The 23,237-nt window shown below is 56.6% G+C and overlaps 1 protein-coding gene across 8 annotated transcripts in view; it reads left to right on the forward strand.

Moving 5' to 3' along the window:
- Gse1 (Gse1 coiled-coil protein) overlaps nt 1–23,237 on the forward strand; it is a 340,277-nt gene that overhangs the window by 305,840 nt on the left and 11,200 nt on the right. For 6 of the 8 annotated variants that reach the window (XM_036187548.1, XM_036187549.1, XM_036187552.1 and 3 more), the window contains 6 exons: nt 7,152–7,370; nt 16,998–17,197; nt 20,554–20,726; nt 21,173–21,364; nt 22,037–22,228; nt 22,406–22,719. In XM_036187548.1, coding sequence (XP_036043441.1) covers nt 7,152–7,370; nt 16,998–17,197; nt 20,554–20,726; nt 21,173–21,364; nt 22,037–22,228; nt 22,406–22,719 — 1,290 coding nt within the window. The remainder of the gene's footprint in view (nt 1–7,151; nt 7,371–16,997; nt 17,198–20,553; nt 20,727–21,172; nt 21,365–22,036; nt 22,229–22,405; nt 22,720–23,237) is intronic. The other 2 variants (XM_036187551.1, XM_036187556.1) reach the window with 1 other exon arrangement.

The following is a 23,237-nucleotide window of genomic DNA, read 5'->3' on the forward strand; positions in this document are numbered from 1 at the left end:
GGCTTAGCAACGGTGACTGGTCTGGCGTGTTGGAGGCCTTGGGGTCACTTTGGGCTAGCGTGTACTATTCTCAGAGGGGATGCAAGCTAAGTTCCCAGCACCCACGAGGCGGCCTCCCCTTATCAACGCTGTAGCCCTGGAGCAGCCAGTGCCCTATGCTGGCTGCCTTGAGTACCTGTGCGCACACGCATATACAAATAAAAAGTAAATAAATTCACTTTAGGCTATGTGTCTTCCTATGTAGAAAGCGACGGTGGGTCTTGTATGTAGATGAGGTTGCTTCTCCATGACAGCTCACAGTGAAATACAGGTATTCCCACATTGAAGGTCACTGCCCAAGCTGCTAGTCCCATGCGTTTCATTCAGGTCAGGGCTATTATGCAGCCTGCACTACCACATAAAGGCTTGGGGAGACTGGAACGACCTTTGCTAACTGACCTTTGCTGGCTCTCACCTGCCCCCGGGGTGGAGGTGCTGATGAGGGAAGTTGATCCTATGCTTAGCCAGCCTTGGCTGTGAGGATCCCAGGCTCCCCACATGGGACTGGTAGCCTGGGTCCCAGGGAACTGCATTAGGCCATCCCGCTGTAGGGTAGGGTCAAGTCTGGGTTGCACACCCAGCCCATCTTGCCAGAAGTTTCCAGTTGGAATTTTTCAGGATTTGGGTATGCTTAAGCTGCCAAGATGATTTGGATATAGGTGGTTGGCCGCTCAGGTGGACGAAAGAACACATGCAACCTGGAGATGGTGACCCATTTGTCCTGGTCTGTAGCTATTGTGGAGGAAGTTTTTCTGTGATGGCGTTCATCTTGGCCTAAGGGAACTTGGTATTTTTTTCCCCTAGTGAGACATTTAATGATGTCTGGACATGGCGTGTTGGGTTTTGAAGATGGTAGAAGAGACCGATATTGAGACAATGTTCTGGAGTTTTTCTTCAATCCCTGAGTGAGTGACTTTCTCCTGGATTGATGATACTGGGGAGGGATACTACTCAGGAGTAGCTAGCTGCTCAAAAGAACTCTGATGCAGGAGTCTAATCCAGGTCCATGCACACTGTCAGTTTACACACAAGCCCCATGTGCTACAGGCACTAGGGACCCAGCTGCCACTTTGAACAGCTGGGAGAATAGACTTTGGTGTCTAGGCAAGCAGGCTGCCCCTAAGATACATCCTAGCCCCCAAATGAATCTTTAACTTTAAAATTACAGAGTGTGTGTGTGTGTGTGTGTGTGTGTGTGTGTACACAACTTGTGGCAGTTGTACCTTCAAATTCAAGTTGTCAGGCTTGGTGGTCAGCACCTTTCTGCTGGCCCAGGAACGTAACTGTTTAATCTGGAGCAATCTGATTTGAGTGACAGGCGAATTTGGGTTGATAGGCTACAGTCTGAGAAGAGGGCGGACCCTCCCGGGCGGGCCCTTCCCCCACTTCCTCTTGAGTCCAGGAAGGAGTCAGCATGCTAAGCAACATGGAGCCTATGGGTCTTTCCAGCTCCTGGACTCTACATACTGCCCTGGCTGCTTGTGAGGCCAGAGCTGGGAAGTGTGTCTCCCTGAGACCTGGAGACAATTGGCTGGTGCCCCTGACTCGGGGCTTTGTGGGTTTGTGGCTTCGGAAGCTTGAAAGAAACCAAATCTTCATTTCGACCTGAATCCTGTCTTAAAATGTGTCCGCTTGTTCTTTAGGGCAAATACACTCAGGCCAATGTGTCCTGTGTAGCTAGAGGAAGCAGAGCATGTTCCTCGCTTCTGCTCCCCATGGTTGGATGGGGAAGCTGAGGGTGATCCTCAAAGATTGCCCAGGCTGTGGCAGAGCTGGTGGCTGGCTGGGACTAAGAGGCTTCGATGTAGTCTGTGGCTTCCATTATGGTGTGCACCTACCTCCTGGTTAGTGAGAAGCAGCCTAGCCAGGCCTCGCTGTCCCCAGCCCTCTTTCAGGAATCTGCCTGACACCCAGCACCTGTTGATATGCTGAGATGTGGCTGGTGTATGTAGGTCCTGGTCTCTAGCTCTGGGCTGGGGAGAGGCCTCTGGGGAGAGGCTTTGGGTTAGGACTTCTGTCCCAACTTCTCATGTAGCCCCCTGGGTCTGCTCAGCTTCCTCCAGCCAAAACAGGAAGAGAGAATGGAGGGCCTATCTTGGTGGGACCTGGGAATCCCTGGGGAACTGGGCTTCCTTAACATGCCTGTAGCCTCCCATTAGGTGTGGACCATTTCGGGGCCCTGGCCTTGACCTGCTGGCTCCTGGCCTCCATCCCATGGAAACTTGGAGGCACATAGCCTCAGCCCTGGACAGCTTGGGCGTTTCTTTTTGAGACTTGGGGAGGAGGCCAGCCGTGACTGCTAAACAGGCCCTTTGTGACCGATGAGGCCTGAAGGTGCCATGGGCCACATGGGGGATCACTGCAGTGTTCAGAACCTGCTGGGAGATGCTGCCTGCCTCTCTAGCAGCATGCAGTCTGTCCCCCTTGTTCCTCTGTAACAGGCATGGCATGTGGTGGGCTCCCCAGGACAGATGTCTCTGAACCTTACTTGGGCTATTCCCCAGCATCCTTTCCTGCCTAATGGGTGCCAGTTCAGTGGTCCAGGATGGAGCATACTCTGAGCCTAGAACAAGGTGTGGCTCTCTTCCAGCCTCAGTTGCCCTCTGGGTAAAACACTTGATTGGATTGGGGAATGAATAGCAGAGCCTCCATGTGCAGGAGGCAGTGTGGGCTAGTCACAGTGGTCACTCTGAGGACAGGACACAAAGAGCTCTCTAGTCCCTGCCTCCAGTGTTAGCAGCCGTGGACCAGGCTGATAGGAAGGACAGGATCAGTGCTGTCTGCTGAGCCATGTGACTGGCAACCTGTCTTGCCTGCTTTTCACTCAGGTTGGTTTGTGGGATCTTCCGATGTGGGGGGCTCCTGCAGATAGGTAGCGTTACTTACTATCAAGAAGCCACACCTGGCTCCAAGTGAGTTCCACCACCTGTGGTGGTTAGGTGCTGGGCTCTGACCTGTTAGCAGCCTCAGCCCTGATTGCTGGGCCCCCAACCTCCGGGGCCCTTTTCTCTGGTGGGTTTTGGCCGAGCTGGTGTGTGTGGCTCTGCAGCCCTGCTTCTGCCCACACCCGGGTCCTCACACACAGCAGCCACTTAGAGTAATCGCGTCGAATGTCGTTGCCATCTGTTGCCTGACTTCCATCCCTGCTGCCGCCTAGGAACCTCTGGGACTCCTGATCTGTTGCTTTGTGCCTCGTCAGGTGGTTCTCAGGAGGCCTTTGTCGGCTGGCCGCACACTGGCCAGGCAGCACAGTGCCTTCCTCTCGCCCTCTCGCCCTCTCGCCCTCTTGGCCATACAGGGTCCTGTACTCGGGGCCATGCATGCCATGCCATGCGAGCTCTCACGTGTCGAGCTACCTCCCCAACCACCCTTTACTACTTGTGTTGAGATGGGTTCTCACTGAGTCTAGGTTGGCAGTGAGCCTGTGGCCCTTGTGCCTCAGCCCTCTGAGTAGCTGGGGTGACAAGTCTGCACACCGTTCCTTTGTATCTTTTGGAACCACTCATGTGTGGACCTCCTGTCACAATGTACTCCACGTTTTTCTGAATGCCTAGTCAGTGGGGCCTTTGGCAGTCTGGTGGTGGACAGGAAAAGGCTGAGGGGTGTCAGTAAACCCGAGGTGTCCCCATCCTCTGCCCTACTGTGGCGGCAGGGAACCCCAGAGGCAGCTTGGGCATTAACTGCACTCCATGCGGTGGGTCGCCTCTCTTCCTGCCTCTCTCATTCTGCCTGGCTGCCTTGTTCCCCTTTGACCCCCAGGTCAGAGTCCCCGCCATATCCAGGCCACCCCACTTGCCTGCTGTTTTCTCTGCTTTCGGGATCTTGGGTCAGGAGCCACCACCATCTGCTGTTTTCCCCGCTCTGATGCCGTGTGTGTGTGTGTGTGTGTGTGTGTGTGTGTGTGTGTGTGTGTGTGTCTCTCTCTCTCTCTCTCTCTTCTCTCTCTCTCTCTCTCTCTCTCTCTCTCTCTCTGTGTGTGTGTCTCTTGGGGGAACTGACCTTGGGAGCAGGAGTGGGCAGTGCTTAGCAGCCTGGGGGGTAGGCTCACCACTGAACATCAACAGGCCTCCCTGCCCCCACCTTTGGAGAAGCTGCCTCACATGGGTGCGCTCAGAACAAGCCGGCAGCACACATAATAATGAATTTATTATGAAGCCATCCAGGCTCCGGGGATCACGTGGCGCCCCACACTCCTGCAGCCGCCAGGTCCTTTGCAGCAGGGTGACCCCAGCCTTGTTAGAGCTACCAGAAGCCTCACCCTCAGGGTAGTGGGGATCACAGGGGCGGGCGTGGAGCCTGGGCTGGGCCGGGCCCCTGTCTGTTCACAAACATTTCAGTGTGTGGTAATGAAAAATGACGGAGAGGGGCAGAGAGAGCATCCAGGTCCAGACTGCCTGAGAGCTTGACTCTGCGGGGCGCAGCTTCCCTGGGTGTAATTACCCCAGGGTGAGGGGCTGCTGGGGGAGGAGGGGGCGGATTGGTGCTTGAACCGGGCCTCCAGAAAATTCATCTCAGCTATTAGCTGGTAATTACAGAGCAGAAGGAGCAAGCCTGAGGTCTGGTACTGGGAGGAGCTGGGATGAAAGGGACGGTAATTACGGCCTCAACGGGAGGGAGGCTGGACTGATTAATAACTCCTGACATACATCGGGAGGGAAGTGGCATTGGAGACCCCCCTTGTGAAGCCCGCTGGGGTCAACAGTGCAGGACCAGAGTGAGGTGAGTTGGACAGTGTCACCTGCCTGGTCCCCGGGGTCGGGCCTTCTTTGGCAGGGTCTGTAAGCACTGATGCTTCTGGCCATGCTAGAAACCCATGCAGAGAAAGGGTAGAGAGCGCTCTATGGGAGCCAGGCAAGGCAGAGTACACCAAGCTACCTGGCTGTCCTGGGCTGTTTTGTGGGTACTCTTAGTGGCTTCTGGCAGAAACCCAAGCTCTCGGCTCTGGGTTCTGGATGGGTCTAGAGAGGAAGAAAGCTGAGGCTGCACTGAGAGCAAATGTTTGGACAGAGCGGCCAGAAGGAGCCTGTGTAGAGTTGGCGCCGGAGGCCACCTAGCTCCGGGCTCACTTTCCCACTGAGCTCTTCATCTGGGGAGCATGGCCTGTGCAGACCTCATCCATCATGGCCCTCGAACCACAGAGCTTATCCCCAGCTGTTAGGATAATGAATTCACATGAGGTGATCTCATAGATGAGGGTTCAGTCAGCGGCTGGGAGCAGAGAAGTTAATAAATACCCCCTAATGAGGGCAGAGAGAGCAAGCTTCCTGTGCCCACCTCTCCCCTTCTGTGCCCCTGCCTGCCACACCTGAGCCTCCATGAACACCATTACCTGCCTGTTGGGGGTGGCTTGTCTTCTGAGGGTGCCAGGCACAGAACAGATCCCCAAGCCCTGATGGGTCTAGGCCAGTGAGTGAGGGGACTCTTGAGCTCCCCCAGTTGGGCAGTGTATCTGTCCTTTTTGGTACCCAAAGCTGTTCCCTGCCCCTCCCCCACCAGCCCCATGTGCGCATGTGAGGAGTGATGCTAATTTTAGACTCCCCCTAATGAAGCCGCTCATTTGGAATTCTATTTTAAGTGACCTGACATCAGAGCAGCTTCCCAGGCTGGGAACATACTGATACCTCCAGGACCTAGGCTTGGGGGACCCCCCAGGAGTGGGAGGAAGGGCCACCGTGTCCTGGGCCTGACAGAGACTGCTGGAGGCCTCAGGAGTGGGGTACCTGGCTCTGACTGGTGGTGGGGTACCTGTCTGGGTCCCCCACAGAAGCGTGATGGGGACACTGATAGCATGTGGTACAGACACAAATTCCATTCTCTGCCAGCTCTCTACCATTCTGCCACACCTGCTGGGCCTGGCGTGTCTTCTCATACCCCTAGGCATCTTGAAGGTCCCCCACAGTGGCATGTTTTCCTCCTCAGATTTGGGGGATAGGCCAGCAGCTGTACAGTGAGCTGCCGATCTCAGCATCTCCATCCGCCCTGGTGCCCGCCAGGTGTGGGTAGCTGGGTCTGAGGCGGCTTGTGTCACGCAGGACATAGCGCTGTGCTGGAGTGGTCCCAGCCCTATTCCGGACCCACCCTTGTGCTGGGCTTACCACGTCACTCACTCCTGTGAAATGAGTCCAAGGACACCTTCGCCGAATGGAATGAGGGGTGGAGGCAGGTGCCGGCTTGTTGGGGCGGAGGTGTGTGGTGGCACCCAAGGTAGCTGTGCAGTGTTGGTAGCCGCTGAGGCTCAGGTCTGGTGGTAGGTTGGCGTTTCTTGGCTTCTGGTCAACCGAGGCCAACAGCTCCTTCCAGATCCTGTGCAACATCGTCAACTGCCCCAGAGTTGGTGCAGCGAGTGGGACGGGCACTTGCCAGTGCCTGGAGTCTCTGTGGGTGAAGGACTGGGAAAGCTTAGCTGGGCAGGTCTGGCCCAGAGTCATGGAGGAGACCTGGGGGGGGGGGGGGGCCTGGGCCAAGAACTGTAGGAGCCTGTTCGCTGGCGTTGTGGCCCGAGCGTTGTCCGTCTGCCCCAGGAGCTGCAGTTGGCTGTATTCTTGGCTGCCATCCCCTCCCGCCTGGGGTGGATTGGAGATCAGAAGAATGAAGGGGAGACAGGACCCCGGGCTGGCCTCGGCAGTGATAGGTGCTGTGTTTGTGATGACTTCACAGAGGCCTTGGGTACATAGAGTCCTCAGTTTCCTTCTCTGTAATACGGGGCACTTGTGCAGGCCTCTTGGATGCTGTTGCGGATGACTGGTAGTCAGTCCCACGCCCCATGACTGTCAGCTGCTTGTTAGGTTGACTCATTGGTCCTTTCAGCTCTGTGCGCCCCAGGCCCTGCCTCAGTCTCCCCTCCTCAACACTTGGGTCTGTTGGGCCCCTGCATATGACTCTTTGGGGTACTCTCTATAGGCTTGGTTCTGGAGAGCGGGTCCAGGGGCCGGCATCGTTGGGGTGCCCTCACACCCGTGGGGCCAGTTGGACTGTGGGAATGGGTCTGCTGCCTGCAGCGCTGGCTGTGCTCTGCTCTTGTGGCCTTGGGCTCTTGCTGCATGCCGCTGCAGCCCCTCTGGTGCTGGCGCTCTGCTCTCTGGGTGACACTGGTTCTTCTTTTCCTGTTTCAGGCATGAGCCATGAGCCCAAGTCCCCTTCAATAGGGATGCTTTCCACGGCGACCAGGACCACCGCCACCGTCAACCCCCTCACCCCCTCGCCACTCAATGGCGCCCTGGTGCCCACCGGTAGCCCGGCCACCAGCAGTACGCTGTCGGCCCAGGCTGCGCCATCCTCCAGCTTTGCTGCCGCGCTGCGCAAGCTCGCCAAACAGGCAGAGGAGCCCAGAGGTAAGAGGCACCAGGCCACCAGCTCATGGGATGCCCCCTGCCTGCCTGCAGGTGCATCTCTCTGGCTGGCATGGCCACAGGAGATAGCTGTCTCTGCATCCTGTAGTGCACCTGCGTGCTCCACCACCACCACCACCACCACCACCACCACCACCACCACCACCACCACCACCACGTCCAGGCAGGACTAGCCTGGGTGCAGCTGTCACATCATAACTCTGGCCCTGACCCCAGCCCTACACCTTGCTTCACTGTGCCTTCCTCTCTGCCTGCCTCTGCCCTCCTTAACTTCAGTGTGGCCTCTGTAGGAGCTTGTTGGTGGGCAAATGGACACTTGCTATGGGGGAGGCCTGTGGTAGATTCCGAGAGCGGCTGTGCCCTGGAGCCCTGCCTCACTCTAGGGGTAGCTTCTTTCTTGTTCATTCTTAATCAGCGCCAGCTCTGTGTGTCTCCCCCCACCCCATCCCTGGTGTAGCCAAGGGCATGGGTTTTCTGGTATAGCCAACCTCACCATGTCCTCTATCCTTGTGCCTCTTCCTTGTGATAGGGTGGGCACATGCCCTAGAGGGACCAGAGAGTTGCCTTCTGAAGCCAACTGAGCTGGGACATAACTGTGCTGCTTTGGGTAAAGACTGGCCCTTTCTGAATTTAGTCGTCTTGTTGACACACAAGGCTCTCTTTGGTTCCTTTGGCTCTGGTTTGGGGACACTTCTCTGCCTTGTGATGATACACTGGTCATGGACTGCCAATGGTACAGATGGGTCAGTTTATGCCTGCGCACTTTAGCCCTTTGGATTCTGGCACCTTCTGGGCTCGCTGCTCAGAGGCAGGTAGCCAGAGTATGGAAACCCAGGTGCCATCTGCTTTGTTTCAGAGTCCCCAGGCCCCGGGGACGCTGCAGAAGCCGTCAATGGCCTTGCTTACACTCAGGCTTGCAGAGGAATGGAAGTACACTCAGCATGTGTAGGCCAGGATTTCCTGATCTTCCAGTCTACCTGCCCTGGGTGCTGGCGGAGGTGGGGATGCGGCTGGAATGGGTAGCAGGGATACCAGAGCAGCAGGGGTACCTAACGCAGGCTCTCTGTCCACCCAGTGGAGGAGGGCTGCTGGCAAGGACCACACCTGAGCCAGCCCGCCTTTCTTGGGTGCTGGCTTGGCTCTGGTGGCCCTGAGGAAGCAGCTGACCACATCTGCTGTCCTGGGCTGTCCCAGCATCCAGCGCAATCCTAGGGCCAGTTGGTGGGCCAAGTGCCACAGGCTGTGGGCCTCAGTGAACGGGAATGTGGTAGAGAGTGGACAACAGGTGCAGTGTCCACCAGGCCTGCCCTCTTTTGGCTGTGACCGGGGTACCCGGTGCCTAGGAACTGTGTGCCACCTGGGGACAGGGAGGATGGGGCTGGCAGTTCTTCCGGCTGAGACGGTGTCTGACAGCCTGTCTCCTAAGTCTTCCCCATGTGTAGATGGGGACCTCAGACTTGGAGTGCTTGGTGTCTGTGGACACGAGGTAGCCTGGGAACCCTGGGACATCCTGGCACCGACTCTGGTGTCCAGCTGGGCCTGGGCCCTTGTCTACTACCTTGTCAGAAACTGTGAGCATCTTGACAGCACAGTGGAGCTAAGACCTACCTTAGCTTTTCCAGTTTGCAGGCTAAGGTGTTGCCAGGACCCTTCGCCAGGCTTTACCACCTCAACTTGGGCCACGCTGTTGATTGAATGGGTGATGTTGGTGGGCTGGGGTGCCATACAGATACTAAAGCTAATGTTCGGAGGGGTCATGTCATGAGTTCGAGGTCACAGTCGTGAACCCTCCTGCCCACTTGCCGCTTCCAGTTGCTGAGAGCTTTGGAGAGGACTTGATTCGCTGGAACTAGGAATCTCAAGCAGGTGGTTCTGGAAAGAGGAAGCTCCTTTGCTCAGTACCCACCAGTCAGTATGGTGCCAGGGGCTGCTGGGTCTGAGGGCTGTGGAGGGCTCAGTTTGCCTCCTGGGCTTTGGACTCTCAGTTTGTTGGAACTTTTACCGGGAAGGTGTTCCCAGACTCCTTCACTCCCCAAGTCATATTTTGAATTTTTTTCTTTTAAAGGCAGGTGTGTGTGTGTGTGTGTGTGTGTGTGTGTGTGTGTGTGTGTGTGTGTGTGTTTGTAGCTGAGGATCGAACCCAGGGCCTTGCGCCACTGAGCTAAATCCTCAACCCCGACAGGGTGTCTTATAGCCCAGGCTAGCCTGGAACTGTTTGTGTAGCTGAGGATGACCTTGAATCTCTGATCTTTTGATGGCCGCCACACCCAGTTTATGGACTGCTGCAGATCAAACCCAGGCCTTGTTTGTGCGTGCTGGGCAAGTACCACCCCTGAGCCATAGAACCAGTCTCGCTCAACTTTTAGTGGTTGTGCAGCTATCCCCTTCTGGATTTCCAGAACATAGTATTTTGTGTCCCCCACAGGATTGCCTTATCTGGCCTCAGCCCCCTCCCCCAAGGCCCCAGCCTCTAGCCTGCTGTGCTAGGGTGCCAGACTGGATTCATGCATCTGCCATGTGGTCCCTGCCCTCACGTCCATCCTTTACCCCACTATGCAGGTATCCATCCTTCCCCATGCTCATCACATGGAGGGGGGCCAGGCAGGTGGGGCACTGGGCCCGGCCCCTGATGTCTCACGTGGTTCACTCTCCGACCCTCCTGCAGCCTCTGTCCCTGTCACTGGGAGAAGAAGAAGATTGAGGAATGAGGACACTGATCTTAGGCAATTCCAGGCTTGTGTCCTGAGGCCCACACAAGACAGGCAGGCATCTGAGTTGCTAGCCTCCGAGAGCCCATGGTGGCTCTCGGCCCACTTCAGCCAGGGAAGGATCTTGAGTGGAGGGGGGGTGGCTTCCAGAGCTGGTGCTGTTGCCTTTGCAGGGGCCTTGCTCTGTGCCCACCCCCATCCCTGAAGCTCTGCCCCGTGCCCACCGTTCCTGGGACTGTTGTATTTTTAGCCATCTGACGGTGTTTGCCTAGGCTTCCGTGGCTGATGTCTGTCTTCATCATGTCTCGAGGGTACCGTTTAAAAATTCAATCCAGACAACACAATCAGCATGCTGTCTCATTTGCTCTGCCCCAACAGAAAGGCAGAAGGGGAGAAAAGAGAAGCTGGCCCCTCCCAAGTCCTTCATGTTGTGCCCCATGGGGGTATCACGGGGTGTGGGTACAGTCAGACCCCAGCTGGGCCCGGGGGGGGGGGGGTGCTAGCCTAACTCTTTGGGTTAAGGCCAGGCCAAGGTGTGTCGGGCCAGAAGATGCTGGAGATCCATCCAGGCAGGTCCAATTCACATCCTTTAATTACTTGTCGTGTGCCCTGGCAGGTTGTCTTAATTCTCTGAGCTTCTGCTTCTTTGTAGGATGAGCAGACTGCCTCTGGTGTAGTCTGTTGATCTAGTGAGAACATACAGAACAGACTCAGACTGTGTAATAAGTGTGACCCTGATGACTACCTCCCCGCATGCCATCTCTGGGGTCTCTTGGTGGTTCCTACCACCACCTCCCAATCCTGCTGCCCCTGACTGTGTTCCTCCACTCCTGGCTTCAGCCCTTGCTAATACCGTCAGTCTCTAAACTTAGGAACACCTAGGAGAATCTAGTGCTCCAGCGTGGTTCCCACTGCTGTGGTTCTCTTGGCCTGGCCAGGCCTAGGCAGCTGCAGGTCCACTGACCTCTGGCCTCCCTGTGGTGTCCGATATGGGCTTCCTAGGAGGAAGGAGGCCACAGGGAGTGCCCCCCAGCTTGGATACTGGTTTCTGAAAGGAGCATTAAACTGTGGGCTTCAGTAAGGCCAGCCCCAGGTTAGACCCATGGGTCTATCCTGCCCTGGCTACTTAAGCAGCTCCCATCACTGTAGACGCCGAAAAATGTCCCCGGGCTGCTCAGCAGTCCTGAAGCTGCGTCCATCCATCGTGACAGTTCTGGCTTCTCAGCAGTACAGAGTGGGATGAATCCTCTCAGAGTGGCCTTGCCCTTCCCCCACCAGAGGCTCTTAAGCACAGATCTCACCTTTCCCAGCATCTGAGGCCAGTGTTGGGCACCCCTGCCAATCCTGTCCACCCTGCTGCCCTGTAGAGGGTCTCCGTCTCTCTCTGCTTCCCAACTCCTAGACACTGGCACAGCTGCCTTGAGGAGCAAGGGTCTCCAGGGTGTTCAGTGGGCTTAAGTTATGGGGTAAGGGGTGTTGGGAGCCCCTGGCAGCCTTTGGGAACTCACACCTGGAGCCATGCCTCAAGCCTCCAGCCTGGCCCTGTAGGCAGTCCTCAGAGCTGCCCTAGGCAAAGGCTCTCTGGCCTCTGTAGATAGAGCAAGCTGCAGAGCCCCCCGTCACTGTCCCCACCTGTGAGAGATAAAGCCGGGTGCTGCCAGGCAGGGCCCAAGCTGTGTGACAATCTGCTCATCTCCCATGGGGCCCTGGTGCCGTCTGCTGAGGGGGGCGGGGCTGTAACGGGAGCCCACATGTCCTTAGCTGATTGTCGGGAGGCCCACACAGCACTCAGAGCTGTGTGTACCCTCGGTTCCAGGACACCTGGGGCCTTGGGCCCCCTCTACCCCAGGAAGCACATGGGGGAAAGATGTTTCTTATACCCACTGTTCACCACTTTGTCACCTGTGGGGAGCAGACTGACAGGGTGGGCTGCAGTGGTTAAACTTCTGATCAGACATCCCAGTGATCGGAGCCGCCTGCCCGTCCTGTCACAGGCCTTGTATCCAGGGGCATCTAGTTACCATGGGTAGTGGATGAAATCCATATCCAGCCCCTGGAGAGGCAGAGGCTGGGGGCCGTCCCTCTGTCTTGAACCCAGGTAGCCCCCACCTGCTTGCATGTCTGCTGCAGGGTGGGCTGGGTGGAGGTGACACATCCTATGTGCATCTCCTTGGAAATCTGCCTCTTTCAAAGAAAACAACAAAACAAATGGCCTGCCTGGCATGCCTGCCTGCCTGTCAGTCTGCGGCTGGCAGGGTGGAGGCGTCTCCGCGGGTGTCTGGAGCCCCATCTGTCTGTGGCTCAGGTGTGAGCAGTGGGGCTAGCTATTGTGCAAGAGATGGGGAAGGGTAGGAAGAGCCATCAAGAAAGAGTCCATAGCCACAGCTGGCCCAGAGGTGACAGGAGGTAAGCAGGCTGCCAGGATGACATCCTCTCCCCTCCCCAAGCCCCCTCTGCTGTCTATTCTTCCTCACTCTTCCACGCCCCCATCCCTCCACCCCACTCTTCAGTATCCTAACATGGGGACACCGGGGCAGAGCCCAACCCAAAGGACTCCTGGCTCCTCCCAGCCTCGGGTCTTCCAGGACTGGTGCTGTGGTGCTATGGTCCTGTTTTCGCCTGTAAAGTCGCCCTGCAAAGTCTTCCTCTGAAATCACAGCACCTTCCTGATGGTTGACTTGGGTTTAATGACTGGTTCTGGGTACAGGAAGGACCTCAGCGCCTGTCACCATCCCCTCTTCCCTCACAGCTGGGCACCGAGGCCACCCAGCCTCAGATCTGCGACGTGCATGAAGGCCTACTGGCAGAGCAGGGGGGGAGGCCTGTCCAGCGGCATATGGCCACCCCGTGGTTCTGTTTGGCTGTGTGTCCTCAGAGCTGCAGGTCAGCTGATGCGACATTAGTGTTTGCTGCTGTATGCCTGGCTGTTTGTACTTCACTGGGGGGGGGCGGGGGGCATGTCACTCTGCCATTGGTCCTAGGTCCTTCACTACCAGCACTCATGTTACCCAAGCAAGTCTACAGGGAAGAAAGGAACAACCCCTGAGATGTGGGAGTACCCTCTACCAGCAGAGACATCAGGTTGCAGGCCCAGCGGCCTGCCTGGACAGCATGGCTCCCCATCAAGGCTTTGAGAATGACCCTGGCATTGGGATGGAGGGTAGGGCAGCTTCTCCCCCTACTCAGAGGCTATGTCAAAGCTGACGGGGGGGGGGGGGGGCAGAGAGGGTACATGACAGGAATGGCCATAGGAACCAGGTTCAGGGACTTCTGGGCTTGCCTGCCCTGTGATTGGGAGCACTCAGTGGGCCCTTTCTTCACAAAGGCTGGAACCGGGGCCCTCTTTGGATGGTCCACTTGCTAACTGTCCCAGAATCCTTGACCCTGTGTCTCCATCACATGTGAAGCGGGGGTGGGCATCATCTGTTCAAGCCATCCTTGGGATTCTGGTCCCACCGGAAAAGATTCTCCTGACCCTCGGGAGCCAAAGTCTTGTTCTGATGCCCTGTTCTGACACTGTTGGTTCAGCAGCTCTTCCTTTTCCCTCATTTGAGCATGGCATTATGCCACAGATCAGAGTCGAGCCCCAGATACACAGGGCTGTGTGGGACAAGCCTTAGCCTCCTCACTTCCTGCCTTCCTCATTGGCTGGGCCCAGGCCTATGGCTTTGGGAGCTGGGGATAAAGTGCCTGCTGTGCACATGGGAGGACCTGAGTTCAGCTCCCTAGAGCCTATGTAGGAGGCCGAGATGGAAGGAAGCCTGGGCAAGCTCCAGGTTCAATGAGAGATTCAATAAATACAGTAAGAGCAATTAAGGAAGACACTTGAAATCACACACACACACACACACACACACACACACACACGCATACACATATTCAGGAAAAGAGACAATGCAGTTGGTGCTCAGCGGTTGTCTGTACAGTTCTGTGTCTCATTTCTATACCAGCTGGTTAGGGCTGCCCAAGCTCTTGCCTTTGGGGTCTCGGCTGTTAATAACCTGCGCTGTCCATAGGGTCCTGGCCTGATCTGTGGGATCGGGCAGCAAAGGTGATGCAGGCACTGTCGGCCTCTTCATCTACAGGCTGTCTCCAGCTCTCTGACCCACTCCGCCATTCCGGCTGAATAGCGTCAGTTAATTACAGTGATGGCGGACCTGCCTGCTCCCCCAGCACAGCGAGAGCACAGGGCCGGGAGCCAGGCGCCAGCCTCACTAATTGGCAGCGCCTTGTGAGGTATTGATCCCAAGGCTCTCGCTGGTGAGCGCTGGCCTCCCACCTCCAATGGGATTAGGCTGCTAATTGTCCATGGCCAGCCTCATCCTCTCTGAGCCAGCCCCACACCAGCCAGTGCACTAGTCCCCCGCCTGCCTGTGCCAGCCTGGGGAGGAGCAGGGTGGGGCCCAGCTGAGCTGGCTGCCTTGGGGGTTCCCCCCATACAGACTGGGGCACAAAGGGGCTAGGAGGTCCCTGTTTACTGACCTGAGGCATGCTGAGTAGGGTCACTTCCACCTACCTATCCTCAACTGTGGCCCAGCTTCTGCAGGAAGCTGGATAGATAGTGAGACAGCCTCTGCTTTGGCTGCTGATGGCCTTCTGCGTGGGAGGGTTAACTGTTGCCACTCCAGCGTGCAGACAGCATGCTCCCTGCCCGTGTGACAGTGACTGTGCAGTGTGAGGTAGCTACTATCCACAGGACTGTCAGGAGGGCCCGGGAAGCTGTCCCGTGGCTGGGGGATTGTTGACTAGTCCCCTCCCTCAGTGAGGGGCCAGGGAATCCCAGGGCCTGCAGCGCTGTCCATGCAGGCTGCTGGATGCAGAGGTAGAGCAGACATGGCTGAAGGGTTGTATGCCCGTTTCTTTGGAGGTTGTAAAAATGTTCTCAAATTGGTGATGGTGATGAGTGTGCAGACTGGCTGTGTTCAAGTGTCTCTGCCTTTCATCTCAGGATTCAAAAGACTAAGGCAGGAGGATTGCCTTGAGTCCAGACCAGCCAGAGCTCCAGAGTGAGATCCTATCTTAAAGAAAAGGGGTTGGAGGTGCAGGGAGATAATTCAGTCAGTAAAATGCTTGAGGACTTGAGTGTGAGCCGTAGAACATCTATTCTAAAAGCTGGGCGTGGGGTTTCACACTCCTAAAGACACACGAAGACCTAGGGCCTCTGACCATTCTGTCTAGCATTAGCTCCAGCTAAGGAGAGAGCCTGTCTTAAAAACAAAGTAAGCAGTGCTCCTGAGGAATCCACCCAAAGTTGCGGTTTGGCCATTGCGTGCACATTTGCACGCATGTGCACCTGCACATACAAACATGCAAAAAAAAAAAAAAAAAAAAAAAAAAGACAACGTGGGAAACATGTATATTATATCGTGGGTCTCCTGGGAAGGATGGTGGCAAACCCAAGCAGATTGCTGTTTTTGGAGGTCGAGAATTTCTAAAAATAATTGAAAGTGATTGAGTTTTTAAGCCTGGTATGGAGAGAGACACACCTGCTGGTGAGTTCCAGGCCAGTTTCAACTATGTAGTAAGACCCTGTCTGAAAAGTTGGTCCCCTGCCTTAGTATGTCTCTGAACAAGGTGGTTGTATTCCACAGTTCGGCTCTTTCTGCTCCTGGTGGCTTCTCATGAGTGGCTGAGGGCCTTGTCCCGGGCATTCCATTATAGAACAGGCCAGGCTGGGAATTGCTGTGGCTGCAGGCATGATTTATATCAGACTGCGTGGACTTTGTCAGGGGTCTGTGGTTGATAGGAGCCCTCACTTTGGGATGCATATGTGGGTTGGCATTGCGGGCCTAGGGTGTTGCTGTCTGGCTGGCTCTCTGAAAACAGCAGGATTTCTCAGCTGCACAGAGGGGTGCTTTGCTGGATACAGGGAGGTGTAGCATGCCAGGCCCTCCCCTGACTCATGAATGGTAGCTAGCTTGTTCCCAAGGTTCTCAGGGTCAGTCCCCAGGCCTGGCTGCACCAGCCCTGTGGCTTGCCTGCTCCAGATTCCAGAAGCTGGTTCCTAAGCCAGTGTGTCTCTCAGCCTTTTCCTGGGCTGTCACTGTGGCAGAGTTCGTCCTGCCCAGCCGTGGGGCAGGGACTAGAGTTTGTAGGGTATGAGCAGTGGGGTTTGTTGCCCATTTTAAGAACTGTGGTTTCCTTCCTTAGGCTATGACCCTTAGGCTTCATTGCCCATCTGGGTCAGGCCCTGACAGGTAGGCATGTGAACAAGAGGGCTGCTTGACTGGAACTATTTGGGGGGGGGGGGCTGCTCTGTACAGTTACACAGGCTGTTTCTGCAGGTGGCAGGATTGCCCCAGGGAAGAGGGCCATGTCAGCTGGCATAGAACAAGGCACTGCCCCAACATCAGCATTGGCCATCCGGCTGAGGTCATCCTAACTATTATGCCCTTGTGGAACTGACACCCCAAGAACTAAGCTGCCCTCCTCCTAGCTGCCTCCTATTTTGCTGCTGGGGGAGGGATGTTATTTCTCTCTGGGATGGGGATATTCTGGATATAGTAGCATTCCCTCAATATGGCGGATAGACTGAAGCACCAATGACATGATTCTAAAATAGTGAATTAAAGCTCAGATTTTTAAATTTAAAAACAGCTGTCCACCTCCAGGCCTGGGAGGCAGTATGACAGGCCAGCAAAGCTGCCCAGTACTTAGGCGGGCCAAGCTGCTGACCACACCTGGCCTCTGCTTCCCATTCTCCATGGGTGCAGAGGGCCATACTGAGTGGCTGGTGTTAACTGGGTCCTGAACCCATGTGGAATAGCTGTGGTTCCTTCCCTGCCTGGCCACCCTGGGGCCTGCCTCACTCCCAGTGAGAGTTCTGGAATTACAGAAGTGTGGGTACAGTGGGCCGTGGGCAGTGACATAGCTCCTGAGCTTCTGTGTTCTTTTTCCACAGGGTCTTCACTGAGCAGCGAGTCATCCCCTGTGTCCTCCCCAGCTACCAACCACAGCTCTCCAGCCAGCACGCCCAAGAGAGTGCCCATGGGTCCTATTATTGTCCCCCCTGGGGGTCACAGTGTCCCCAGCACTCCCCCTGTGGTCACTATTGCCCCCACCAAAACCGTCAATGGAGTCTGGAGAAGTGAGAGCCGCCAGGTGAGTGGCCTAGTCCAGAGATATAGAAATAATGAGGGCAGGGGATGTCCCTGAAGGGAGTTGACTTCTGTCCACGGCTCTTAGGAACTTGAGGTTGTGGGCAAGGTTGGCCCCTCACCCTGGTCCCTGGACTCTTCTGCAAGGTGGGCTTGATGTACACCCAGTCCTGGAAGATACTGGGATTAAGGTCATCCTTCCATCAGGCTTGTGACAGAGTACAACAGGCACATTTCTTGGTTTAGGAGGCCAGAGCAGGAGGGGAGCGGAGGGGCGGGTGAGGCCTGCTCCTTTACTTTGAGATGGTATCTTATTGTGTCCTCTGGTGGCCTTGACTGTAATCACTTCTTTAGGGGTCTTCCTAGACAGATTTACCCAGAGGCACCAGGCTGAGATGGATGAGGGACAGACAGTCCATGACACCACAAAGTGCCTACGGTGGTGTCTGAGCCTTGGGTCCCTGGGTAGACTGTAGCTGTCACTGCTTTGGGGGAGTAGGCATGGTAGTGTAGGCCAACTGATAGTCCCTGATCCCAGCAGGAGGGGTCTTGTGCATCTGCAGCCTCCCAGCTGGCCTCATACTAAGCTAACTGGACCGGAGGAGCCAGTGTCTGGAGCTTCCCCTTTACTCTACGGGGCCTCCCACCCGCCCGGCGCCCGGAGGGGCCTGGCTAATTAAGAACCGCTGTCAGCTGTGGCTTTCCCTGGATTCTCCAGCCCTGTTCCCAGAGGGATTGTACTGCTAGGAAGTACTAATTAAACCACAAAGATGGAGGGGGAGGGGAGCAGAGCACCTCTCCCCAGCTGGGCTGCGGCAGGATAGGCAGGGTGTGACCTCCATCTGCCCCACCGGTCTGCTGGGTGTCCCTAGTCCCCAGTACAGTGCCCCAAGCATCCGGCAGACTCCTGAAAAGAGCCTGGGGCCAGCTTTGGCACCTTCCTCCTGTGACTGGAGTAGCACTTAACCCCGAGAAGCCTGTCAGAGTCTGTCCCTGGATCTCAGCTTGGCTCAGAGCAGCCTAGAACCACCCTATCCTGGTTTAAGAGACGTCCAAGAAGTTGTGGCCACAATCTGTCCATGGACTCCTCCCAGAGCTCAGCGTTGACCCAGGACAAAGAGTCGGCTGATGTAAATCTCCATACACCCCTTCCGTGGGCAGCCGGCCTGCCTGATGGCTAGCTGGCTCTGGGTTCACTCCTGAGAGAAGCTTGCAGGAGGTCACTTCCTGTTCCTGCCTCGAGCCGGGAGCCTCCACTGATTGGAGCCCCTGGCCCAGGTCCAAGACACCTCATGTGTGCACGCATGTTCCCTGTCCCTGTGCCTCTGCCTTGTGACTCCTCTGCCTGGAGCCTGTCACTGTCCTCCGAGGGTCCTTACCGCCTCAGAAACGTTTAGTAACCCAGAGAAGGGCCGTGATGGCTCCGCTCCAGCAGTTCACGCTGCAGTTAATGAGACCTGTGTGCCACCAGGGAGGGCGACAAGCGCGGTGGATGAGCAGATGATGCTCAGAGCTCAGCAGAGAGTTTAATCCTTTCCAGGAGGGCGGGGGTGCGGCTCTCCCTGCAGTGTGGCCATGAGTCACTAGGAGCCTCTGGAGGCAGCATCCACTGTTGGAAGTCAAGGGGGTGGTGGCTCCGGGGCCCTTCTCAGGGGGTGACCAGGCAGTGGAAGCCGCCTGAGGAGAGATGAAATGGAAAACGGTCTGTTTTGAAGCTTAACAGGCATGTCCCACTTGCCCAACTGTGGAGACCTTGCTCTAATCACTGGAGAGTGACAGTTCCCTCCTCCCCCAGCCGCTGCCTTTCATGGATGCAGCTGTGTCAAGCAGCTCTACAGATGTGTCTTGTCTGCCGCAGCCACCGGCATGCGGTGCCTTGGGGCAGCCACCAAGCCTGGTCTCTTGTCACCCACGCAGCACCCTAGCTCCCGGCTGACCTATTTCCCTGGTGTCTGGCTCAAGTTCAGCCAGGCCCTGGTCAGAGAGTGGACACAGTACCCCCAGCAGCCTGATGGCCATTCCCCTAGTCTTCCTTGTTTGGCCTGGTGTGGGCGGGATGTGTGCCCCCCACCTTTATGATACTGTGTGAATGTCCCCTCCTGAGAAGGGCGGGTCAGAGGTCATGAACCCGTGAAGACCCCACCGGGAATGGAGACAGCCTGCTGCTATACTCTGGGAAGGAAACAGATGTTGCTGCTCATTAAAAATTCAATCAGCAGCCTGTCTCCCTCAATTAATCGTGGCTGTCTGTCTGGGGAGCAGGAGGGCTTATGTTAGGCTCTGTGAGAATGGAGCTGGAAGGTGCTGTGGTAACCTGTCCCCTCGGTTCACACACACAGGCTTAGCTGGTTATACAACAGTAAGGCGCCCCCTCCCCCCCAGCTTTCCCTGTGCTTCCCTCACGGTGCTTAGCTGACCTGGGGGTGCCACCACTGCCTCGGATAACAAGACAGTAGTCCAGAAAGGACTGGCAGGCCTGTCTCCACAGAGAGTCAGCGTTACTGTGCTAGGCTCCCATGTGCCTGACAGTCACACCACAGGTTCAGCAAGTATCAGCCAGAGGGCCTGTGTCCCTCGTGAGTCCTGCTGGCCGCTCCTGCTGGGAAGGGCCTGAGAATGGTGCCAGGTTAGTGTCATCCGAGTTCCTAGCCTTCAGTGTCTCCTGGCTCAGGCTGTCTCTCCGTCTTGACCATGTTCCCATTGGTGCCACTCTGCTTTGCCACAAGGTTTCGTTCCTAGTCACAGGGAGGCAGGGCCGCTCCGTCTGGTTTCTCCAGGTTGGAGGCCGCCATGGCTGTGCGTACAGGACACCCGTGAGGCTGGATCTCCCCAGGCCCTGGGGTTACTGCCACCTCTCATTTTGTGCCTGAAGCCAGCCTCCCCTGGGGTCCCACAGCCCAAATGTATGCAAGTGTCCCCAGTATCCAGGATAGCTGCTAGCTAGCACAGCTGTCATCTTGGGAGGAGGAAGCTCTTCCTAAGTTGCAGGTCCCCCAGGATGTGTGTTTGTGACCCCATGGCCACCCCATGTGGGACTGGTCGTGGGAAGTAGGGTTCCCTACCCTGCAGATCCTCTCTGTCCTGAGACTCAGCAGTCTGGGGCTTTAAGGTCTCCTTGGCATCGCTGAAGTCACTTTGGGGGCAGAGCCAGGCCCTAGGAGACCTTGGACCAGGCCTGCTCATGGGAGGCCAGACTTCCCTTACCCCATGCCTTCTCCCTAAATACCTCTTTGGTGACGTTTTTCTTTTTTTATAAAGAAAACGTTAGAGGAAAGGTGTTTCTAGAATATGAGCTAAACAGAGGCCTTTCTGTGAACCCGGCTGGCCCCCAAGCCCTGACGCTGCGTTTTCTTCCCACAGGACTCTGCCTCACGAGGCAGCAGCAGTGGCCGGGAGCGCCTGCTCGTGGAGCCGCCTCTAGCCCAGGAGAAGGCAGCAGGCCCAGCCATCCCCTCCCACCTGCTCAGCACCCCCTACCCCTTCGGCCTCTCCCCCAGCTCAGTTGTACAGGATTCCCGCTTCCAACCACTCAAGTAAGTGCCAGGCTGGGGAGGACATGGTGTGGCTTCGGGCAGGCTTGGCCTTTGCTCCAGCCGATGTAGAGTGCTGCTGGCAGCCTCTGGGGCTTGCTCTGCCCTGAGGTCCTTGGCCTCACCTGAGTTTGTGCTCCTCCATGTTGAGACTTAGCACTCCCCGACCCCCCCACATTTAAACCTGTCCTCTGGGTCGGGGGACAGAGAGCTCCTCTAGCAGCTGTGTCCACTGGTAGGGACTTTAAGGGCCAGGTAGGTCTGAGGGGCAGGCAGCTGCCCTTCTGTGTATTCTGGGCCCCATGCCAGGGCTGCACCTCATTATTGGAGAGACAGGGCCTGAGCCTGATGGGAGGTGGGACGGCAGGGGCAGCCTTGAGCTACTGGGGAGTATGACCAGTTTCCTGATCCAAGGTGGGTCCTCAGCTCACCCACCCTCTCTCCTGTAGTCTCCAGCGGCCTGTGCACCATGTGGTGCCCCCCAGCACGGTGACTGAGGACTACCTGAGGAGCTTCCGGCCCTACCATACCGCCGAGGACCTACGCATGTCCTCCCTGCCTCCACTTGGCCTGGACCCAGCTGCTGCCTACTATCACCCCAGTTACCTGGCCCCGCACCCATTCCCCCACCCGGCCTTCAGGTGAGTCAGTCCCCACACACTGTCCACATGCAAATTTGTTCTCAGCAAGACAGAACCTCTCAGGTCAGGTGTTCCTGAGACCAGACACTCAAAGGAGACTTGGTCCATCTCTATAGCTTTCCCCAGACCCCCTCTGAGTTTAGTCTAAGCATGTCTCCTGGCCCTCAGCTGAGTCACGATGGATGAGCCCACAGCCACCTGCTGTTGCTCCCCGGTTCCCAGTTCTCAACATCAACCTCCCAGCAGCCAGTGGCCGTTAACAGACAGCGTGGCAAGAGGCCCTAGTGAGAATCAGGCCAGGCCCTCTTCCTGCAGAAGCTCCTAGCCTGACAGGCCTTTTGTCAAGGTGCACCACACCAGAGGCCTCTCCCTGCAGCCTATCTGCCCTGCTGGCCCACTTACCCAGGATCTGAGAGGTCCTCGGTGCCGATGTGGTCGGTTCCTAGTGGCCCCTGACCATGGACGTGTCCTTTGCCTACGGCCTCAGCTGTGCTGAGCCTGCTTAAGCTGGACTCACCTAGCAGAGAAGTACCTTGTTCACGTGCAGGTTTCCTGGTCTTTAGCCTTTTTCCTGCAGTGCTGGGGATTCAGTGCAGAGCTTTGCATTTGCTAGGCAAGCTTATGGTTTGTGGCAATGGCCTTGGCACACACCAGTCCCATCTTTCTCTACAGGATGGATGACTCCTATTGCCTGTCAGCCTTAAGGTCTCCGTTCTACCCCATCCCCACCCCCGGTTCCCTGCCTCCACTGCACCCATCCGCTATGCACCTGCATCTCTCGGGGGTCCGCTACCCACCCGAGCTCTCACACTCGTCCCTGGCAGCGCTGCACTCAGAGCGGATGTCCAGCCTCAGCGCAGAGAGGTAAGCTGTGCTTTCAGGAAAGCAAGGGGATGACGGTAGAGCATGCTTCAGCCCCTCAGCGGAAGTGGGGGGGCAGGGGGAGGGTTTGCATATGGCTGGCCCCACTCTGAGCCGGGCAGGGCATGGACTTGCCCCTTCTGCACATCCTTCAGCACATTGTCCCCTGCTTGTCCCCAGGCTGCAAATGGACGAAGAGCTGCGGAGGGAGAGAGAGCGGGAGCGTGAACGGGAGCGGGAGGCTGACCGAGAACGGGAGAAGGAGCGGGAGCAGCGGGAGAAGGAGCGGGAGAAGGAGCTGGAGCGGGAACGGGAGAAGGAGCGGGAGCGGGAGCTGGAGCGCCAGCGGGAGCAGCGGGCGAGGGAGAAGGAGCTGCTGGCTGCCAAGGCGCTGGAGCCCCCCTTCCTGCCTGTGGCTGAGCTGCATGGACTCCGGGGCCATGCCACCGAGGAGCGGCCCAAGCCCTCGGAGCAGCTGACCCCAACCCGAGCAGGTACCTGAGATGAGTTGTGTGGAGGGCAGTTGTGTGCCTGCCTGGGCGTGAGGGGTGCTGTCCCATTGCAGCTGAGCACCCAACTGGGAGGAGGCGTGCCAAGGCACCCAGGGTGGATCCAGGAGCCCAAGATGCCCCTAAAAATGGAAGGAGTAACTGGCCAAAGCATTAGGGAAGGAAGTAATGTCAGCACTTTTGGAACCTTGGCTTGTCTTTTTTGCCTTTTGCTATGCTGATGGTGAAGGCCCGACCTGACCTTTTTTTTGTTTTGTTTAGTGTTTTTGTTTTTGTTTTTTGGTTTTTTTTTTTTTAATCAAGGTTGTATGCTGTAGCTAGGCTATGTGTCCAAGGTTAACCTGGATCTCAGGTTTACCTCAAATTCACAGCAGTCATCCTGTGTCAGCCTCCAAAGTATAGGGAATACAGGCATGAGCCATCCCAGCCTTGTTTTGAATGTAACTTATTTCATGAAAATCTATGTAGTTGAGCCTCTTACATGGTTGTTTTAACCACTGGGC

Source organism: Onychomys torridus, chromosome 5 (assembly GCF_903995425.1).
Source record: "Onychomys torridus chromosome 5, mOncTor1.1, whole genome shotgun sequence".
Classification (NCBI taxonomy): Eukaryota; Metazoa; Chordata; class Mammalia; order Rodentia; family Cricetidae; genus Onychomys; species Onychomys torridus.